This window comes from Lutra lutra, chromosome 1 (genome assembly GCF_902655055.1).
Source record: "Lutra lutra chromosome 1, mLutLut1.2, whole genome shotgun sequence".
Classification (NCBI taxonomy): domain Eukaryota; kingdom Metazoa; phylum Chordata; class Mammalia; order Carnivora; family Mustelidae; genus Lutra; species Lutra lutra.
In genome coordinates, this window is record NC_062278.1 from 123,833,734 (window position 1) to 123,854,660 (window position 20,927).

Consider the following 20,927-nt stretch of genomic DNA (forward strand, 5'->3'; position numbering starts at 1 on the left):
GTGGCAGGCAGAGGCAGAGGGAGAAGCAGGCTCCCCGCCAAGCAAGGAGCCCGATGTGGGACTCGATCCCAGGACGCCGGGACCATGACCTGAGCCGAAGGCAGCTGCCTAACCAACTGAGCCACCCAGGCGTCCCCAATGTTTTCTTTATAACTTACCTGTACTTCTGCTACAAATAAGTTACATCTAGTAAGTTCTGAATATAAGCAATTACTCAAGAAGAATGAAATTCTTAAAATTTTCATTGACATGTCACCTTGTTTCTATAAGTCTTGCTACAATATTTTTTTTCTGGTCAAGACTCTTTGAAGCCTATGGACACTGACAGATGTTAATATGCATGCCTGGTTTCAGCACAGGAATAGAATTTATTTTTAGCATTAAAAAAAGCATTCCTTCTTTTTTTCTTTCTAAATTAACAATGACAGTCTCAAACTCTGAGATTATGACTCTAAAAGGATTCAACAAATAAATTGAAAAGTAGAGGAAAAAGTAAATCAGTAAAGAAACCCACCATGTTTTGATTGTTTAGGTTTGGGTTTTTGGAGTTTTTTTTAGTTTTTTTTTTTTTTTTAAATGGAATAGACTTGATGTTTTCCCATCAAGTGGATACAGCTCAACTGTTCTACAAAGGTTGTGAGGCTTGAAGCCTAAGGGCACATACTTGATGTGTGCAGTTAAAAAGTGGCAGGTGGACTGGTGAAAACAGCATGTGACTAGTTTGTGTTGCCAGTCAGCATGGCAAACCTACCCTGGCATGTTCTAATAAGAACCTTCAGGTATATGCTGTGAGTTGCAAATATGAACCTAAAGAGTTCATACCGATTATTTGGGAGCCAGTGCTCTGGAAGCAAAGAGCCTCTGCTTCCTGCTCCATGTCTTTTGTGTCTCGTTTCTGAAATTACTTTTGCTCGACCCCCGTACTGGATCTGTGAAATAGAAAAGGATCTTTTCATCTCAGTGACTATATCAAAGACTGTGATTTATATATTTATTAATTTTTTTGGAAAGATAACAGTATTATTACTGAATACTTAAAGTTTCCATTTTATTAAAGAATCTAGGTCTTTTTCCTTCCTTAAATTTTAATTCTAGTGTAGTTAATATACAGTGTTAAATCAGTTGCAGGTGTACAATAGAGTGACAACATTTCCGTATGTTATTCAATGCTTATCAAGGTAAGTATATTCTTTTTATTCCCATTTTATTTTGCTTTATTTCTTTTCAGTGTTCCAAAATTCATTGTTTATGCACCACACCCAGTACTCCATGCAATAGGTAAGTGTACTCTTAATCTCCTTCACCTATTTCATCCCTTCCCTACCTCCCCTCTGGTAATCCATCTATTCTCTATAGTTAAGGGTTCGTTTTTTGGTTTGTCTCTCTTTTTTCCCTCTGTTCATTTGTTTTTTAAATCCCACATATGAGTGAACTCATGTATTTGTCTTTCTCTGATTGGCCATTTTCATTTAACATTACCCTCTCTAGCTCCATCCATGTCATTGCAAATGACAAGATTTCTTTTTTTTTTAATTAATTTTATTTTTTATAAACATATAATATATTTTTATCCCCAGGGGTACAGGTCTGTGAATCACCAGGTTTACACACTTCACAGCACTCACCATAGCACATACCCTCCCCAGTGTCCATAATCCCACCCCCCTCCCGACCCCCCTCCCCCCATCAACCCTCAGTTTGTTTTGTGAGATTAAGAGTCACTTATGGTTTGCCTCCCTCCCAATTCCATCTTGTTTCATTTACTCTTCTCCTACCCCCTTAACCCCCCATGTTGCATCTCCTCTCCCTCATATCAGGGAGATCATATGATAGTTGTCTTTCTCCAATTGACTTATTTCGCTAAGCATGATACCCTCTAGTTCCATCCACGTCGTCGCAAATGGCAAGATTTCATTTCTTTTGATGGCTGCATAGTATTCCATTGTGTATATATACCACATCTTCTTTATCCATTCATCTGTGGATGGACATCTAGGTTCTTTCCATAGTTTGGCTATAGACATTGCTGCTATAAACATTCGGGTGCACGTGCCCCTTTGGATCACTACGTTTGTATCTTTAGGGTAAATACCCAGCAGTGCAATTGCTGGGTTATAGGGTAGTTCTATTTTCAACATTTTGAGGAACCTCCATGCTGTTTTCCAGAGTGGTTGCATCAGCTTGCATTCCCACCAACAGTGTAGGAGGGTTCCCCTTTCTCCGCATCCTCGCCAGCATCTGTCAGCAAATGACAAGATTTCATTTTTATGGCTTAATAATATTCCATTACATATAATAGAATATTATATAATGGAATATATATCTATATATCTATATATCTCACATCTTCTTTATTCATCTCTCAGTGGACATGGGCTGCTTCCATTATTTGGCAATTGTAAATAATACTGCAATAAATAAGCATCCATCTTTTTGAATTAGTGTTTTCATCCTTTATGTAAATACCCAGTAGTGGAATTACTGGATCATATGGTAGATCTACTTTTAATTTTTTGTGGAACTTCCATACTGTTTTCCACAGTGACTATACCAGTTAACAGTTTGCATTCTCACCAACAGTGCATGAGTGTTCTTTTCTCTCTACATCCTCACCAACTTGCTTCTTGTGTTTTGGATTTTAGCCATTCAGACAGGTGTGGGGTGAAATATCATTGTAGTTTTTTTTTAAGATTTTATTTATTTATTTGACAGAGATCACAAGTAGACAGAGAGGCAGGTGGGTGGGGGGTAGAAGGCTCCCTACTGAGCAGAGAGTCCAATGTGGGGCTCAATCCCAGAACCCTGGGATCATGACCTGAGCCGAAGGCAGAGGCTTTAACCCACTGAGCCACCCAGGCGCCCCATTCATTGTAGTTTTGATTTGTATTTCCCTGATGATGAGTGATGTTGAACATCCTTTCATGTGTCTGTTGGTCATCTGTATGTCTTCTTTGGAGAAATGTCTGTTCATATCTTATGTCTATTTTTGAAAAAAGATTTTATTTATTTATTTACTTGAGAAAGAGAGAGTGGAGAGAGGGACAGAGGGAGCGGGAGAGTGAAAATCTAAAGAAGACTCCACCCCGTGTGCAGAGCACAACATGGGGCTCGAACTCACGACCCTGAGATTGTGACCTGAGCTGAAATCAAGAGTCAGATACTTAATGCAATGAGCCACCCAGGTATCCCTCTTCTGCCCATTTTTAAATTGGATTTTTTTTTTTTTTGGTGTTGAGTTTTAGAAGTTCTGTATTTTGATACTAATGCTTTATCACATACATCGTTTGCAAATATATTCTCATTCCATAGGTTGTCTTTTAGTTTTGTTGATTGATTCCTTCACTGTGCAGAAGCTTTATATTTTGATGTAGTCCCAATAGTTTAATTGCTTTTTATATTTTTTCCATGTCTAATAGACTGTTAGGACAATTTAGTGACTTTTTACTTTGTACTCAGTAAACACAGTGTGTAATCTCAGGAGCAGTGTTATACAATCAGATCATGGGAAAAGAAGCCACTTTGCCTCATGCAGTGGGTAGGAGTAAACTGGCACTACCGCCATGGTGGAGAGCACCTTTCTGAAATAACTTCATATATATTTTTAAAGGGCTTCTTTTCACAATAAAACATTTAAGAAGCAGTAAGTACTCTAATCTTTGTCATGTTACACTTGTTTATAAAAAATACTACATTGTTATTGTGTATATGTGAATAGGGAACAATGTAAATGGTGCCAGGATGAAGAAGGCACGGGTACTTAGTTTTGTCTGAAGACATCATTAGTAAACAGACTTGACCCAAGCCACAGCATCTATTGTTCCCCCAACTCTGTGATTCTGACTTAGACTTTATAAGTGGGTCCTACAAAAACTGAGATGTATTCTCCTCATTCACTTAAGACAATTTATTGATTGCTATAGCAGAAGTGTAGGTTAATAGAAAATAATTTGAGAAGTGGGAAATCTTATGTGCTTTATAAGATGTGTAAACTACTGGGGGAGGAGTCAAGATGGCGGAGAAATAGCAGGCTGAGACTACTTCGGGTAGCGGGAGATCAGCTAAATAGCTTATCTAAAGATTGCAAACACCTACAAATCCAACGGGAGATTGAAGAGAAGAAGAACAGCAATTCCAGAAACAGAAAATCAACCACTTTCTGCAAGGTAGGACTGGCTGAGAAGTGAATCCAAAGCGACGGGAAGATAGACCGCGGGGGGAGGGGCCGGCTCCCGGCGAGCGGCGGAGCAACGGAGCAAAATCAGGACTTTTAAAAGTCTGTTCCGCTGAGGGACATCGCTCCAGAGGCTTAACTGGAAGCCCAGGTGGGGTCAGCGCGGCCTCAGGTCCCACAGGGTCGCAGAAGGATCGGGGGTGTCTGAGTGTCGCAGAGCTTACTGGTATTAGAACGGGGAAGCAGGCTGCAGAGACAGAGCCGAGGAGTGACTCTCAGCTCGGGGTTGCCTTGAACCGGTCGCAGGCTCGGTCAGCTCGGAGCGTGGCCGGAGGCCAGGGTGGCGGGAGACATTGGGCGCTGTTCTCTGAGGGCGCACTGAGGAGTGGGGCCCCGGGCTCTCGGCTCCTCCGGGCCGGAGACCGGGAGGCCACCATCTTCATTCCCGTCCTCCGGAACTCTACGGAAAGCGCTCAGGGAACAAAAGCTCCCGAAAGCGAACCCGAGCGGATTACTCAGCGCGGCCCCGGGTAAGGGCGGTGCAACTCCGCCTGGGGCAAAGACGCTTGAGAATCACTACAACAGGCCCCTCCCCCAGAAGATCAACGGGAAACCCAGCCAGGACCAAGTTCACCTACCAAGGAGAGCGGCGGAATTCCAGAGGAGAAGAAAGCAAAGCACGGAACTCATGGCTTTTTCCCCATGATTTTTTAGCCTTGCAGTTAATTTAATTTTTTTTTCTTTTTCAATTTTTTTTTCTTTTTCTCTTCTTCTGCTGAATTTTTTTTTAACTTTTACCGTTTTCTTTTTTTAACGTTTTTTAAATAGTTTATATAATATATATATATTTTTCCTCTTTTTAGATTTTTTCTTTATCGGCTTTCTTTTTTTTAATAGTTTCTTTTTTTTTTCTTTCTTTCTTTCTGAACCCCTTTTTATCCCCTTTCTCCCCCCTCACAATTCGGGATCTCTTCTGATTTGGCTAAAGCATATTTTCCTGGGGTTGTTGCCACCCTTTTAGTATTTTACTTGCTCCTTCATAAACTCTTATCTGGACAAAATGACAAGGAGGAAAAATTCACCACAAAAAAAAGAACAAGAGGCAGTACCAAAGGCTAGGGACCTAATCAATACAGACATTGGTAATATGTCAGATATAGAGTTCAGAATGATGATTCTCAAGGTTCTAGCCGGGCTTGAAAAAGGCATGGAAGATACTAAAGCAACCCTCTCAGGAGATATAAAAGCCCTTTCTGGAGAAATAAAAGAACTAAAATCTAACCAAGTTGAAATCAAAAAAGCTATTAATGAGGTGCAATCAAAAATGGAGGCTCTCACTGCTAGGATAAATGAGGCAGAAGAAAGAATTAGCGATATAGAAGACCAAATGACAGAGAATAAAGAAGCTGAGCAAAAGAGGGACAAACAGCTACTGGACCACGAGGGGAGAATTCGAGAGATAAGTGACACCATAAGACGAAACAACATTAGAATAATTGGGATTCCAGAAGAAGAGGAAACAGAGAGGGGAGCAGAAGGTATATTGGAGAGAATTATTGGAGAGAATTTCCCCAATATGGCAAAGGGAACAAGCATCAAAATCCAGGAGGTTCAGAGAACCCCCCTCAAAATCAATAAGAATAGGTCCACACCCCGTCACCTAATAGTAAAATTGACAAGTCTAAGTGACAAAGAAAAGATTCTGAAAGCAGCCCGGGAAAAGAAGTCTGTAACGTACAATGGTAAAAATATTAGATTGGCAGCAGACTTATCTACAGAGACCTGGCAGGCCAGAAAGAGCTGGCATGATATATTCAGAGTACTAGAAGAGAAAAACATGGAGCCAAGAATACTATATCCAGCTAGGCTATCATTGAAAATAGAAGGAGAGATTAAAAGCTTCCAGGACAAACAAAAACTGAAAGAATTTGCAAATACCAAACCAGCTCTACAGGAAATATTGAAAGGGGTCCTCTAAGCAAAGAGAGACCCTCAAAGTAGTAGATCAGAAAGAAACAGAGACAATATACAATAACAGTCACCTTACAGGCAATACAATGGCACTAAATTCATATCTCTCAATACTTACCCTGAATGTTAATGGGCTAAATGCCCCAATCAAAAGACACAGGGTATCAGAATGGATAAAAAAACAAAAACCATCTATATGTTGCCTACAAGAAACTCATCTTAAACCCGAAGACACCTCCAGGTTTAAAGTGAGGGGATGGAAAAGAATTTACCATGCTAATGGACATCAGAAGAAAGCAGGAGTGGCAATCCTTATATCAGATCAATTAGATTTTAAGCCAAAGACTATAATAAGAGATGAGGAAGGACACTATATCATACTCAAAGGAACTGTCCAACAAGAAGATCTAACAATTTTAAATATCTATGCCCCTAACGTGGGAGCAGCCAACTATATAAACCAATTAATAACAAAATCAAAGAAACACATCGACAAGAATACAATAATAGTAGGGGATTTTAACACTCCCCTCACTGAAATGGACAGATCATCCTAAGCAAAAGATCAACAAGGAAATCAAGACCTTAAATGACACACTGGACCAGATGGACATCACAGATATATTCAGAACATTTCATCCCAAAGCAACAGAATACACATTCTTCTCTAGTGCACATGGAACATTCTCCAGAATAGATCACATTCTTGGTCCTAAATCAAGTCTCAACCGGTATCAAAAGATTGGGATCATTCCCTGCATATTTTCAGACCACAATGCTCTAAAGCTAGAACTCAATCACAAGAGGAAATTTGAAAAGAACCCAAATACATGGAGACTAAACAGCATCCTTCTAAAGAATGAATGGGTCAACCAGGAAATTAAAGAAGAATTGAAAAAATTTATGGAAACAAATGATAATGAAAACACAATGGTTCAGAATTTGTGGGACACAACAAAGGCAGTCCTGAGAGGAAAATATATAGCGGTACAAGCCTTTCTCAAGAAACAAGAAAGATCTCAGGTACACAACCTAACCCTACACCTAAAGGAGCTGGAGAAAGAACAAGAAAGAAACCCTAAACCCAGCAGGAGAAGAGAAATCATAAAGATCAGAGCAGAAATCAATGAAATAGAAACCAAAAAAAAACAATAGAACAAATCAACGAGACTAGGAGCTGGTTCTTTGAAAGAATTAATAAGATTGATAAACCCCTGGCCAGACTTATCAAAAAGAAAAGAGAAAGGACCCAAATAAATAAAATCATGAATGAAAGAGGAGAGATCACAACGAACACCAAAGAAATACAGACAATTATAAGAACATACTATGAGCAACTCTACGCCAACAAATTTGACAATCTGGAAGAAATGGATGCATTCCTAGAGACATATAAACTACCACAACTGAACCAGGAAGAAATAGAAAGCCTCAACAGACCCATAACCAGTAAGGAGATTGAAACAGTCATCAAAAATCTCCAAACAAACAAAAGCCCAGGGCCAGACGGCTTCCCGGGGGAATTCTACCAAACATTTAAAGAAGAACTAATCCCTATTCTCCTGAAACTGTTCCAAAAAATAGAAATAGAAGGAAAACTTCCAAACTCATTTTATGAGGCCAGCATCACCTTGATCCCAAAACCAGACAAGGATCCCAACAAAAAAGAGAACTACAGACCAATATCCTTGATGAACACAGATGCAAAAATTCTCGCCAAAATACTAGCCAATAGGATTCAACAGTACATTAAAGGATTATTCACCACGACCAAGTGGGATTTATTCCAGGGCTGCAAGGCTGGTTCAACATCCGCAAATCAATCAATGTGATACAACACATTAATAAAAGAAAGAACAAGAACCATATGATACTCTCCATAGATGCTGAAAAAGCATTTGACAAAGTACAGCATCCCTTCCTGATCAAAACTCTTCAAAGTGTAGGGATAGACGGCACATACCTCAATATTATCAAAGCCATCTATGACAAACCCACCGCAAATATCATTCTCAATGGAGAAAAACTGAAAGCTTTTCCGCTAAGGTCAGGAACACGGCAGGATGTCCGTTATCACCACTGCTATTCAACATAGTAGTAGAAGTCCTAGCCTCAGCAATCAGAAAACAAAAGGAAATTAAAGGCATCCAAATCGGCAAAGAAGAAGTCAAACTATCACTCTTCACAGATGATATGATACTCTATGTGGAAAACCCAAAAGACTCCACTCCAAAACTGCTAGAACTTGTACAGGAATTCAGTAAAGTGTCAGGATATAAAATCAATGCACAGAAATCAGTTGCATTTCTCTACACCAACAACAAGACAGAAGAAAGAGAAATTAAAGAGTCCATCCCATTTACAATTGCACCCAAAACTATAAGATACCTAGGAATAAACCTAACCAAAGAGACTAAGAATCTATACTCAGAAAACTATAAAGTACTCATGAAAGAAATTGAGGAAGACACAAAGAAATGGAAAAATGTTCCATGCTCCTGGATTGGAAGAATAAATATTGTGAAAATGTCTATGCTACCTAAAGCAATCTACACATTTAATGCAATTCCTATCAAAGTACCATCCATTTTTTTCAAAGAAATGGAACAAATAATCCTAAAATTTATATGGAACCAGAAAAGACCTCGAATAGCCAAAGGAATATTGAAAAAGAAAGCCAAAGTTGGTGGCATCACAATTCCGGACTTCAAGCTGTATTACAAAGCTGTCATCCTCAAGACAGCATGGTACTGGCACAAAAACAGACACATAGATCAATGGAACAGAATAGAGAGCCCAGAAATGGACCCTCAACTCTATGGTCAACTCATCTTCGACAAAGCAGGAAAGAATGTCCAATGGAACAAAGACAGCCTCTTCAATAAATGGTGTTGGGAAAATTGGACAGCCACATGCAGAAAAATGAAATTGGATCATTTCCTTACACCACACACGAAAATAGACTCAAAATGGATGAAGGATCTCACTGTGAGAAAGGAATCCATCAAAATCCTCGAGGAGAACACAGGCAGCAACCTCTTCGACGTCAGCCGCAGCAACATCTTCCTAGGAACATCACCAAAGGCAAGGGAAGCAAGGGCAAAAATGAACTTTTGGGATTTTATCAAGATCAAAAGCTTTTGCACAGCAAAGGAAACAGTTAACAAAACCAAAAGACAACTGACAGAATGGGAGAAGATATATGCAAATGACATATCAGATAAAGGGCTAGTGTCCAAAATCTATAAAGAACTTAGCAAACTCAACACCCAAAGAACAAATAATCCAATCAAGAAATGGGCAGAGGACATGAACAGACATTTCTGCAAAGAAGACATCCAGATGGCCAACAGACACATGAAAAAGTGCTCCATATCACTCGGCATCAGGGAAATACAAATCAAAACCACCATGAGATATCACCTCACACCAGTCAGAATGGCTAAAACGAACAAGTCAGGAAATGACAGATGTTGGCGAGGATGCGGAGAAAGGGGAACCCTCCTACACTGTTGGTGGGAATGCAAGCTGGTGCAACCACTCTGGAAAACAGCATGGAGGTTCCTCAAAATGTTGAAAATAGAACTACCCTATGACCCAGCAATTGCACTGCTGGGTATTTACCCTAAAGATACAAACATAGTGATCCGAAGGGGCACATGCACCCGAATGTTTATAGCAGCAATGTCTACAATAGCCAAACTATGGAAAGAACCTAGATGTCCATCTACAGACGAATGGATAAAGAAGATGTGGTATATATACACAATGGAATACTATGCAGCCATCAAAAGAAATGAAATCTTGCATTTGCGACGACGTGGATGGAACTAGAGGGTATCATGCTTAGCGAAATAAGTCAATCGGAGAAAGACAACCATCATATGATCTCCCTGATATGAGGTAGAGGAGATGCAACATGGGGGGTTGAGGGGGTAGGAGAAGAGTAAATGAAACAAGATGGGATTGGGAGGGAGACAAACCATAAGTGACTCTTAATCTCACAAAACAAACTGAGGGTTGATGGGGGGAGGGGGTTGGGAGAGGGGGTGGGGTTATGGATATTGGGGAGGGTATGTGCTATGGTGAGTGTTGTGAAGTGTGTAAACCTGGTGATTCGCAGACCTGTACCCCTGGGGATAAAAATATATGTTTATAAAGCTGTAAAAAAAAAAAAAAAAGAAAGAAAGAAAGAAAGGATGAATACCCAAGTTTTGTAGCAACATGGACGGGACTGGAAGAGATTATGCTGAGTGAAATAAGTCAAGCAGAGAGAGTCAATTATCATATGGTTTCTCTTATTTGTGGAGCATAACAAATAGCATGGAGGACAAGGGGAGATGGAGAGGAGAAGGGAGTTGAGGGAAATTGGAAGGGGAGGTGAACCATGAGAGACTATGGACTCTGAAAAGCGATCTGAGAATTTTGAAGGGGTGGGGGGTGGGAGGTTGGGGGCACCAGGTGGTGGGTATTGTAGAGGGCACAGATTGCATGGAGCACTGGGTGTGGTGCAAAAATAATGAATACTGTTATGCTGAAAAAATAAAAAAATTAAAAAAAAAAAGATGTGTAAACTACTGATTCTGATCTCTTTGCCATTTCATTCATTATCTGTGCCTTTTATCCTTAATGCTTGTTAACGCACTATTTGCAGACAAATATTTTCTTAGGAAATGTATAAGGAACAGACAAGAATAACTGCTCACATAATTAGAAGTGTCTTATTACATGCTAGCAAACTTAAAGTGTAGCAAGGCTCAGAAATGTTGCTGTAAACAGAAAGTTTTCCTTTTCTATTCGTTTTAGCCTTGCCACCACCCTACCCACCTCTGAGTGAGTCTTGCTTTCTGTTTCCACATCTCTCTAGACCCTGCTTCTCAATTCCTGTGGTATCCAGTTTCCACCTCCCATGAGGGCCAAGAACTATTTGAGTTCTAAGCTCTAAAATTATATGATTCCATGAAATGAGAGGTTTTACTTAAGTTAATGAGGATGTCTACTAAAATTAAGGAGTAGATACAGGGCACACCTTTACCTCCTGTGTAGGGCCTTGTGACTATAATCCTGCTTCCGGTTGGCTGGGAAGATCTGGTCTGGTGTGACTGCTTTGAAATAATGGGCTCAGAAGGCTGAGATGGGTCAAGGGATGATTATCCTGGGTGGCCAGACGCAGCTTTTTTAGGGAGTGAATCCAAGCCATACTTAAAGTGAGGAAACTAAGATTTTTTTTTTAAAGATTTTATTTATTTATTTGACAGAGAGAAATCACAAGTAAGCAGAGAGGCAGGCAGAGAGAGAGGAGGAAGCAGGCTCCCCGCTGAGCAGAAAGCCCGATGTGGGGCTCGAACCCAGGACCTGGGATCATGACCTGAGCCGAAGGCAGCGGCTCAACCAACTGAGCCACCCAGGCGCCCCGGAAACTAAGATTTTAACCTGGGAGAAGGAAGTGATTGTCAGGTCTAAGTGGTATGGAAAGGACAGGAGGCAATTGGGTGGTCAAAAGCCAAATCTAGGATGATTGGGAGAAGTTGGCATGTAGAGCATGAAACTACCCGGACCGTGTGGTTTAAGACTAAAGGTGTGTATAACAAAATAACACTTGCTTATTTGGTGGCTTGAATTTGTCCTGGGAAACTTGCAGTTCCTCCGTGTATTAGCCAATGACCAGAAATCATGGAGCTTGGTAAGGAAGGAAAGTTTTAGGATAGGAATGAATTATTGCTGGAAAGGGTATTCTGTGATCCAAGGATATGTGTCATCGTTAGGTATATGGCCCAGCAGAGGCAGTGGTATTTGAGCCAGGCTTTAATGATGAACAAGAGTCCAATAAACAAAGGAAGATGGGGAGAAATATTCCGGAGATACAGAATAGCATAAATGGAAACAGCCTGGATAATACAGGGTGTATTTCAGAAATTATTAGTAGCTAAATCTGGCAATATCATGGTTTTCCAATATGATGAGAAGAAGGGAAAAATAAAATTGGTAAAGAATTGAGTTAGTTTCAAGACACATTGTTGATGACTTGGATATTAGACTGAAAGCACTCAATGGTAGAGTCCTAGAATAGTGGAGTTCCAGGTACAATGGTAGATTAAATACACACATCTAATTCCATTGCTTCCGAAATTCCACTAAAATTAAAGAAAAATTATTTTTTAAATTTAAGTGGAAAAATTTAACAGTACAAGAAGAGGAAAGGAGACGACAGTTTGGAATCTGAAAAATAGATGGATGAGTGATAACTAACTTAATAAGGCCGGACAGCCAAGTCTTATCTCTCAGTACAGAAACCCAAAAAACAATCCAGTTTACACTCCAGAATCATCAAAAGCCTCAGGAACTGGCAGGATTGAGAACAAATTGAGGGCGAAGTTTGGGTGGAAAGATAAGGGCCAAAATAAGGAAGACTGGGTAAAATTTGTTTGATAGTAAGTTAGAGCTGAGCTCTCCTTTCTCACTCCACACCACTGGGTAACTGCCCTCTCCCACCCTGGCAGAAGACTAGAGTCTCATTCTCTGGGAAGGGTAAAGCAGAAAGTGTTTCAGCTGGGAAATATCACACACATTTGAGGATGAAGTTGCCATACTGAAAGCATATAGATTAAGTACATTTATTCATACTGAATAAAGCCTGCAGAAACCCCACCACTATCACATGTGCGCGCGCACACACACACACACACACACACACACACACACACACATCTCTTTTCTTTCACTCAGCTCCCAAAGTGCTGACAGCCAAACTACTACCTTCCAGGCAAAATATTGGAAAACTACCAGCTGAAGAGGAAAGATTTAAATATGGTTTCCCAGCCAAGGCTCACCTAGGTCCCTTTACTCTAATGCTAAAGTTAACAAGTTCATCCACAGACTTAGATCCTCCAAACAAATTTTTAATTCCTTACTCTTAATCATGAACAGACACTCAAGCATCGTTAGGCATCTGAGGAATCCTCCAACATGGATGATAGAGACCAAAGCAAACAAACCACAAGAAACAACCTGGAGGACACAGGGATAAGGTAGGAGAAATAGACTTAAACAACCTATCATTAACATCTTCAGAGAGTCAAAAGATGATATGCAACAATTAAGAACAGACTCTTTGCAGAAACATTCAGAGAACAAAAAAGAGCTCTTGAAAATTAAAATATGATAGCAGAATACAATAGAAGGTGTGGAAGATAAGCTTGAGGAAATCTTTAAGAAATAGAACGAAAGACAGAAAGATGAAAGGAGGAGAGAAAGATAAGAAAATGGGAGGATCAGTCTAGGAGATCTGATATTGGAACCCATGTCTTAGAATGAGAGACCAGTGAAATACAGGAGAAAAATTAATCAGCAAAATAATTCAGGAAAAATCCCCTAGAGTGAAGACATACATTTTCAGATACAAAGGCCACCTCAGTGTAAATCACAGTAGATGAATAGGCATATCATTACAAAATTTAAGAACACTGAACATAGAGAGAAGATCTTAAAAGCTCCCACATAAGAAGATAAGGAGTCAGAATTTCTATAGCATTCTCAAGAACAACTCTAGAAACTAGAAAGAGTGGAAATAATTTCCAATCAAAAATTCCATATTAAGACAAATGATTAATTAAGTGGGAAAGTAGGATAAAGACATTTTCAGATACACAAAATCTCGTTAAATTAATTTCCCATATGTTCTTCTTCACAAAGTTACTGGCATATTGTACCAGCAAAGTGAGGGAGTAAATAAAGAAAGACAAAAAAAAATGATACACAGGAAATGGGAAATCCAGTTCAGGGTGACTGTTATTGACCAGAACTAGGGTATACTTTGTTCAAATTGGAGAGGCTTAAAAATTTGTGTCTAAAGGGATGGCCAGGTGGCTTAGCTGGTTAAGCATCCGACTCTCAGTTTCTGCTCGGGTCATGATCTCAGGGTTGTGAAATTGAGCCCCATGTTGGGCTCCTGTGCTGGCTTTGGAGCCAGCTTGAGATTTGCTCTTTCCCTCTGCCCCTTCCCCTGGGCCCTCCCCCCACTGCTTGCATATGTTCTCTCTTTAAAAAAATGTGTCTAAGAATAGTGCAAGACTCCACATCTCTAAGTATTTTTTCTTATGGAGTGAACAGGCAGACATGGTGAAAGCCAACGAATTTTATTTTTATTATAAAATGCACAGTAATGCTGGTATATGGGTGAGACTAAAAACTGATACAATAATGTTTTTAATATGAAGGATTATGGGATGCCTCGGTGGCTCAGTTGGTTAAGCAGCTGCCTTCAGCTCAGGTCATGATCCCAGCATCCTGGGATCGAGTCCCACATCGGGCTCCTTGCTCTTCAGGGAGCCTGCTTCTCCCTCTGCCTCTGCCTGCCATTCTGTCTGCCTGTGCTCACACTCTCTCTCTCTCTCTCTGACAAATAAATAAATAAAATCTTTAAAAAAATATGAAGGATTATATTGAAGGCTGGTTTCTCTCTTGTCTTAGCAGAAGTCTTATGTTTAGGCTGTTTAGTTAGGTGTAGAATAAAACCAAATCTACCTGAATGAGGGAGAAAATGTGTACACGCACATGCACACATACGTTTATCTATGTATATGTATATATGTATGTTCACTATTTTTATGTATGTATATGTACACACACACACACACACACACACACACACACAAACACAGGCATAGTGTGTCTATGGAAAGATACATAAGAACCTGGAGATCATAGTTGCCTCTGTGTGGCTAGGGAAAAGGAATGTGATGCGACCTTTTTTCTTCACATTTACCTGCTTGTTCCTTTTGATGATTTGGACAGAAGGCAGGATAAGAGAGACAGTACACTGGAATCAGTTGGGTAGTGATAGCCATGCTCTTATACTCTTATAATGAGGAAATAAGGACCCAAATGACAAAAAAAACTGTAGTTGCTGAAGTCAGAGGAATATTTGCTTGGTTTTGTGATAACCAAATGTGGCAGGGAGGTGGGGTGGCAGTGGGTCCTGAGGGAGTGGTTGGAGGGGAGTAGTCAGAGATGACTTTTTGCTTTCTAGCCCAGGTTAACAAATGTAAGAACAGTGAGTGGATGAAACTGACTTCAGAATGTCAGAGGGAGGAGGGTGGATTGCAAAAGAGTAAGTGGTAGGGGTGGAGGGGGATGAGTTGGAGGCAGCAGTTGTAGTTCTCTTTCCCCCTGAGCACAAACTCGTTTATTTATTTATTTATTTATTTATTTATTTAGGTTTGCCAGTTCTTCTTTAATGATGAATATAAAAACTTTTCACATCTAAACTTTCAGCATGGCAAGTAGTTTCTTCTTAAATTTATTGTCTTAAAGTCCATTTAGTTTCTCAACCCTTTGGGGAGAGTGGGAGATATATGATTAAAATTTCCCCATCTACACAAATTTTACTGTGTTCTTTTTAAAATTTAAATTCAACTAATTAACGTATAATGTATTATTAGTTTCAGAGGTAGAGGTCAGTGATTCATCAGTCTTATATAATACCCAGTGCTCATTACATCATGTGCCAAAAACTCATTTCTGTTGACCATATCATGTGCCTTATCACCCACAGCTTCTGGAAAACTCAGTGATGCATTCTCTGGAGGCACCACCTCAGAGGGCTGGTGGTGGGGACTGCAGTGCAGGATGTGGTGTAGGCACTTAATCTGCAACCAGCCAAAGTGTTGTCTCTTCTATGGCTGGGAAACAAAGGGGTAGAAAGAGTGAGGCTTTTGCAAACCTTTCCCCAGCTCTGTCACTTACTAAGTTAGTGACCTTGGGTTAATCACTTTGACCTGTCCATGTCTAGGTTTTCTCATTAGCGAAATGATGATACTATCCCCATACCTGCATTACAGGGTCATTGTGAGGAATAAATGGGATAATGAGTTTAACAGTTTAGAAGAGTCCCTGATACAAGGTGAGTACTAGGAATGTTAACTTTGATAACCTTTCTTGGCTTTTCTTTCCCCAGATTTAGAACATAGAAAATCTAGAGAATTTAACATACAAAGGAGGGATGTTTTCGCCAGAAGCACATTATGTTTCATTCAGTCTTTGAACAAATAGCTTTGAAATACTCTTAGGTGCCCAAGGATTCATTGGTAAAGAAATTAGATACCTTGGTGCCCTCACAGAGCCTGGAATTTTCTTTTTTCCAGAATTTTCCTGGGTCTTCTCATATGCCATATATATGCGCTACATGTAGTAATATATGTTAAGTGCATGCTATACACTAAGTGCATATATACATACATATATATATATATATATATATATATATACATGTATTTACTTTTAGTTCAGGTATAATAGGCATATAACATTGTATGAATTTTAAGTGTACAACATAATAATTTGATATATGTGTATATTGTGAAATGATCGACACAGTAAGTTTAGATAACATCCATCACCACACATAGGTACAAACTTTTTTTTTCTTATGATGAGAACTTTTAAGATTTACTTTTTTGGCAACTTTAGAAATATACAGTATAGTTATATGCATTCATTTTATAATCAAGGTATTTTAAAGAATATTTTACATTAAGCTTTTGTTTAATGCACATATGAGAACATAATTTAAAATTATAGAATTTAAAAAGTTACAATCTGAAAAGCAAGTATCGCTTTCTTAACTCCAAATTTCCCAGTTATCTCCAGAAAGAACCTCCTTTGTTTGATTTTTTATGTCTCATAACTAAGATAAACATTTAGAATTATATAAGCCCCTCTTTCTTATGTAATAGGTAAGGGAAAAAGGAAGAGGAGAGGGTTTGGGATGAGCCAGAGGCCTCTTGCCAGGGTGACCGGAGAATGAGGCTTCCATGGAGAAGTTAAGAGGGAGGAAGTACATTAGGAGGACAGAGGAGGTAATGTCAGACTATAAGGGTTGAGTAGTTCTGTTGAAGTAAAAGCAGAAAATGGAGACTTTTAAATCAATTTAAGAAAAATTTATTTAGAGCTCACTGTATAAAACATGTTAGGAACCAACAAGATGCTTAGAGCCTAATGAAAGCAGAGGCAAGGCACAACACACAAATGGTAATATTAAAAGGCAAGCATGGCTAGCACAGCTGTCTACAATCTTCTAGGTTCCTTTATGTAGAATAAGAAGAAATATTTCTGTGGGTTGGGCCTCCCAAAGTTCTTTCTGGGTTTGGACTGAGACTGCTCCATCTGTTAGTGATGCTGCCCTAGAGCCAGGCTTACCCAATTCATTTCTACTGGGCTAGCATAGTCCTCTTGTCCACCCAGTTTTCCCATCGTTGAGAATGACATAGACAGTCCTCAGACACAAATTTGTGAGCCCTACTCTGGGCCAGTTGATCCCTTCCTAGGACACCTGCCAACTATGTTGGCCTCTGGATGATTTGCATTTTGGTCCTCCTAATTCCACTCTAGCTCCTTCTCTCTCAGCCATGAGTTGGAAGAGTCCTAAACCTCCTTCCATTTATCCCATATCAAGATGATAGCTCCTCCTCCCTGGCTCCACCTCTAGCCAAATGGAACATCACAATAATGGAATATTATCCAAACTTCTCACCAAACACCAGGGATGGTGCTGTCTGTCTTAAGTCCTTTTGGACAGTCTGTTCACTTGTTGCTTTCTGGAGCTAGACAGATAGGACACTCATGTGCATCTCTGTTGGTTAAGAGCTTTCCTTTCCTTTTTTTTTTTTTTTTTTTTTTTTCCTTTCTCTCTTTTGAGTATTGTGATCTATCAATTGGCTCTTGAACACTTGCCCTGGGCCATCATCTCAGTCATTTCTTTCAAGAGGAGAAGTAGGGTTCACAGTGCATGTTGCTTTCCTGCTTTAGCTCTCTGCTAAGACTTACCAGTAGCTTGCTGGGCAGCTGGATCCTCCTCAGATTAGCAGCAGCCCAGATAGAAGTGGCTCCAGGATTCAGAGTGGGTTCTATCTCCATCGTTCCTAATTTTCCAAATTTTGAATTGGTCTGCTCAGTGTTATCATCCCACTAAAACACCGTTTTCCTACTGATCCTCACAGAGCACTGGGTAGACTTTTCTCAAGGCACAGTAATTAAAGTACACATGATTAAGGTACACATCTCTTTATGTTTCAAAATATTACTAGCAACACTGTAACACCATAACATACATAACTCCCACCCAGACTGAAGAGGTAGTCACTCACAAATATACAAGATGGAATGAAGTGCTGTTTTAGAATTAAGCACAGATAAAAGCCATTATTCTAGTAATTGAGAGTTCTACATAAAACACAATTTATAAAATTAAGAAAAGAAGGCTGAATCTGAAACAAGAGATGTTAGTCTTAAACATTTGTCCTGAGCCAGGAGCCAGTCAGATGAGGTTGGGCCACAAGTGTGCTCTGAAATGAAAAGAAGCAGTTAAAATCTGCCCCTGGCTTAGGGAGCAGAACTGGCATTATAGGGAGGCTCTCTCCCTTAGAGAAAGTCCTGGAGCCCCAGCTATTTTTAATGGTAATAATAATAGTAATGGACAAGAAAAAAGGCAAGCCAAAATTTGAAAGTGAACGCATATAAACAACGGATGGTCGGACTTTAATTAAAAATGTGTAGTACTTTGGTCGCCTGAGGTTGTCTTCGAAATGTTAACACACTGGGCCTCATCAGATCTTTCAGGTACATGGTATTGTACTCTGGAAAAACAATAACAGAAAAGGAATTGGGTGAGATTTCATAATAGAGCCACTTCCTTTTTCTAGATTTCAGTGAGAGGGCAGAATACAGGAGCCATTGAAATAGCAACCAGGAGAAACAAACTGTTGAAGAGAGAGAGAGAGATGTGCTGTTCTTGCTTCTTTCAATTAACTACCCTTTATTGTCATCTGGATCTGCCCCTGCTGTATGTTGATTACTTGCTGCCTTCTCCCTGCAGGCTCTTCTGGACTATATCTGAACTGAGTCTAGGAGGACAGGCAAGATCTCAGCACCTGCGCTCACCATCCAGGATTCCTAGACTCAGAAGCGTGCGTATTCAGGTAGGCACTGGGCACTCTGGGGCTGTTGACCCTGGGGTTGTGACTGTATCTTTGTGATCAAGCTCTTGACTTCAGTTTGCCTGACCCTATGGCTGTGTGTCCAGAGCCCTTGATATTATTGAGAGCCCTGCTCCTCAGGGAGGATGGAGGTACAGGTAATCTGATTTCATCACGTTGTGAAAGGACTGATTGCCAGGAATTTTTATGTATTCTTTCATGCATACATTCATTCTTTCAACAAATATTTATTACAATAGCCAAGGTATGGAAACAGCCTAAGTGTCCATTGATAGATGAATGGATAAAAAATTGTGGCATATACATATAATGGAATATGATTCAGCCATAAAAATGAATGAGATTTCACGATTTGTGACATCATGGAAGGACTTTGAGAACATTATGATAAGGGAAATACGTCAGACAGAGAGAGACAAACACCGTGTGATCTCTCTTATATGTGGAATCTAAAAATAAATAATAAAAACCCACTTCATAGACACACAGAGGAGATTGGTGGTTGCCAGAAGTGGGGTGTGAGGGGTGGGAGAATGGGTGAACTTTTTTTGTTTTTAGTCTGATAAATTGAATTTAAAAACAACTAAAACTTGGGGTGCCTGGGTGGCTCAGTGGGTTAAGCCTCTGCCTTCGGCTCAGGTCATGATCTCAGGGTCCTGGGATCAAGCCCCACATCGGGCTCTCTGCTCGGTGGGGAGCCTGCTTCCCCTTCTCTCTCTGTCTGCCTCTCTGCCTACTTATGATCTCTCTCTCTGTGTGTCAAATAAATAAATAAAATATTTAAAAAACCAAACAACTAAAACTTGAACTCTTAAAGAAAAGCGCCTCATCACATTTTGTCTTCTAGGGCCCCTAGTAGTGGACAAAAGAGAACATAAAGAAAAGGATATACATATTTCCCCTGTGCCATATTTAGGATTGCTTATTTGGATTTGATTAGGTAAAGAATCTACAAAGTGAGTAAATAAATGAAAAATAAATAAAAATCAAACAACTTATACTATTGCTTAGCTGAAAGCAAATGTAAGAGAAGCTAAACCTTGATGAATAGCACTTATGTTTCCATGAAACTCTTTTCAGTGTGTTATATATTTATCAAACCACTACAGTGCAAATTTTCTGAATAAGTCCTGTTATCTGTAAACCAGGAGATGCCATGAAATTACACATACAGAAAATTGTTAGTATTATAAAAAGACTACTTTCTATGGATTAAAAAATATCTGCTGCTACAATTTCACAGTAGAAGAAAATTTATTAAGCTCCTACTATATGCCAGGTACTGTGCTAGGTGCTGGCAGCACAACAATAAGCTTAACTGATATGATCTCTACTCTCCATAAAGTTTGGTATAGTTCATAGAGTTTAATGGATAAACTGTATGGATAAACTTTTGTGTAACTGTAATTATGCAAAAATGTAAGTATTACCTCGTGTTATGGAGAAAAAGCAGAGGAATCCATATGACACAATAACAGGCTAACATATTCTAGTTTAAAAAAGAGGTTTTTTTTGTGTTTTTTTTTTTTAAAGATGTGCAGTTTGAACCAAGATCTGAAGAATGAGGTAAAGAAGTGGCCAAAGAACATTCTAAGCAGAGGACGCAGCAGATGCAAAGACACTGAAGCTAAAGGGAACATGTTATCACTCCTCACTTATTTACTTGTTCATTCCACACAGGTAGGATTCCCACGAGTCCAGGCACCACGATAGGTACTAGGGTTACCATGGTGAATAATATACAGCTCATGTACACAACACAGACCCATTTGGTATTAAATTTTTAATTTTCC

At 39.6% G+C, this 20,927-nt stretch overlaps 1 protein-coding gene across 4 annotated transcripts in view; it reads right to left on the reverse strand.

Moving 5' to 3' along the window:
- Positions 1-17,064: 17,064 nt before the first annotated feature.
- The window catches only part of CD86 (CD86 molecule), a 66,096-nt gene continuing 62,233 nt past the window's right edge, over positions 17,065-20,927 (reverse strand). For all 4 annotated transcript variants that reach the window (XM_047735386.1, XM_047735396.1, XM_047735367.1 and 1 more), the window contains one exon: positions 17,065-18,774. In XM_047735386.1, the coding sequence (XP_047591342.1) occupies positions 18,681-18,774 (94 nt within the window). In that variant the 3' untranslated portion in view covers positions 17,065-18,680. The remainder of the gene's footprint in view (positions 18,775-20,927) is intronic.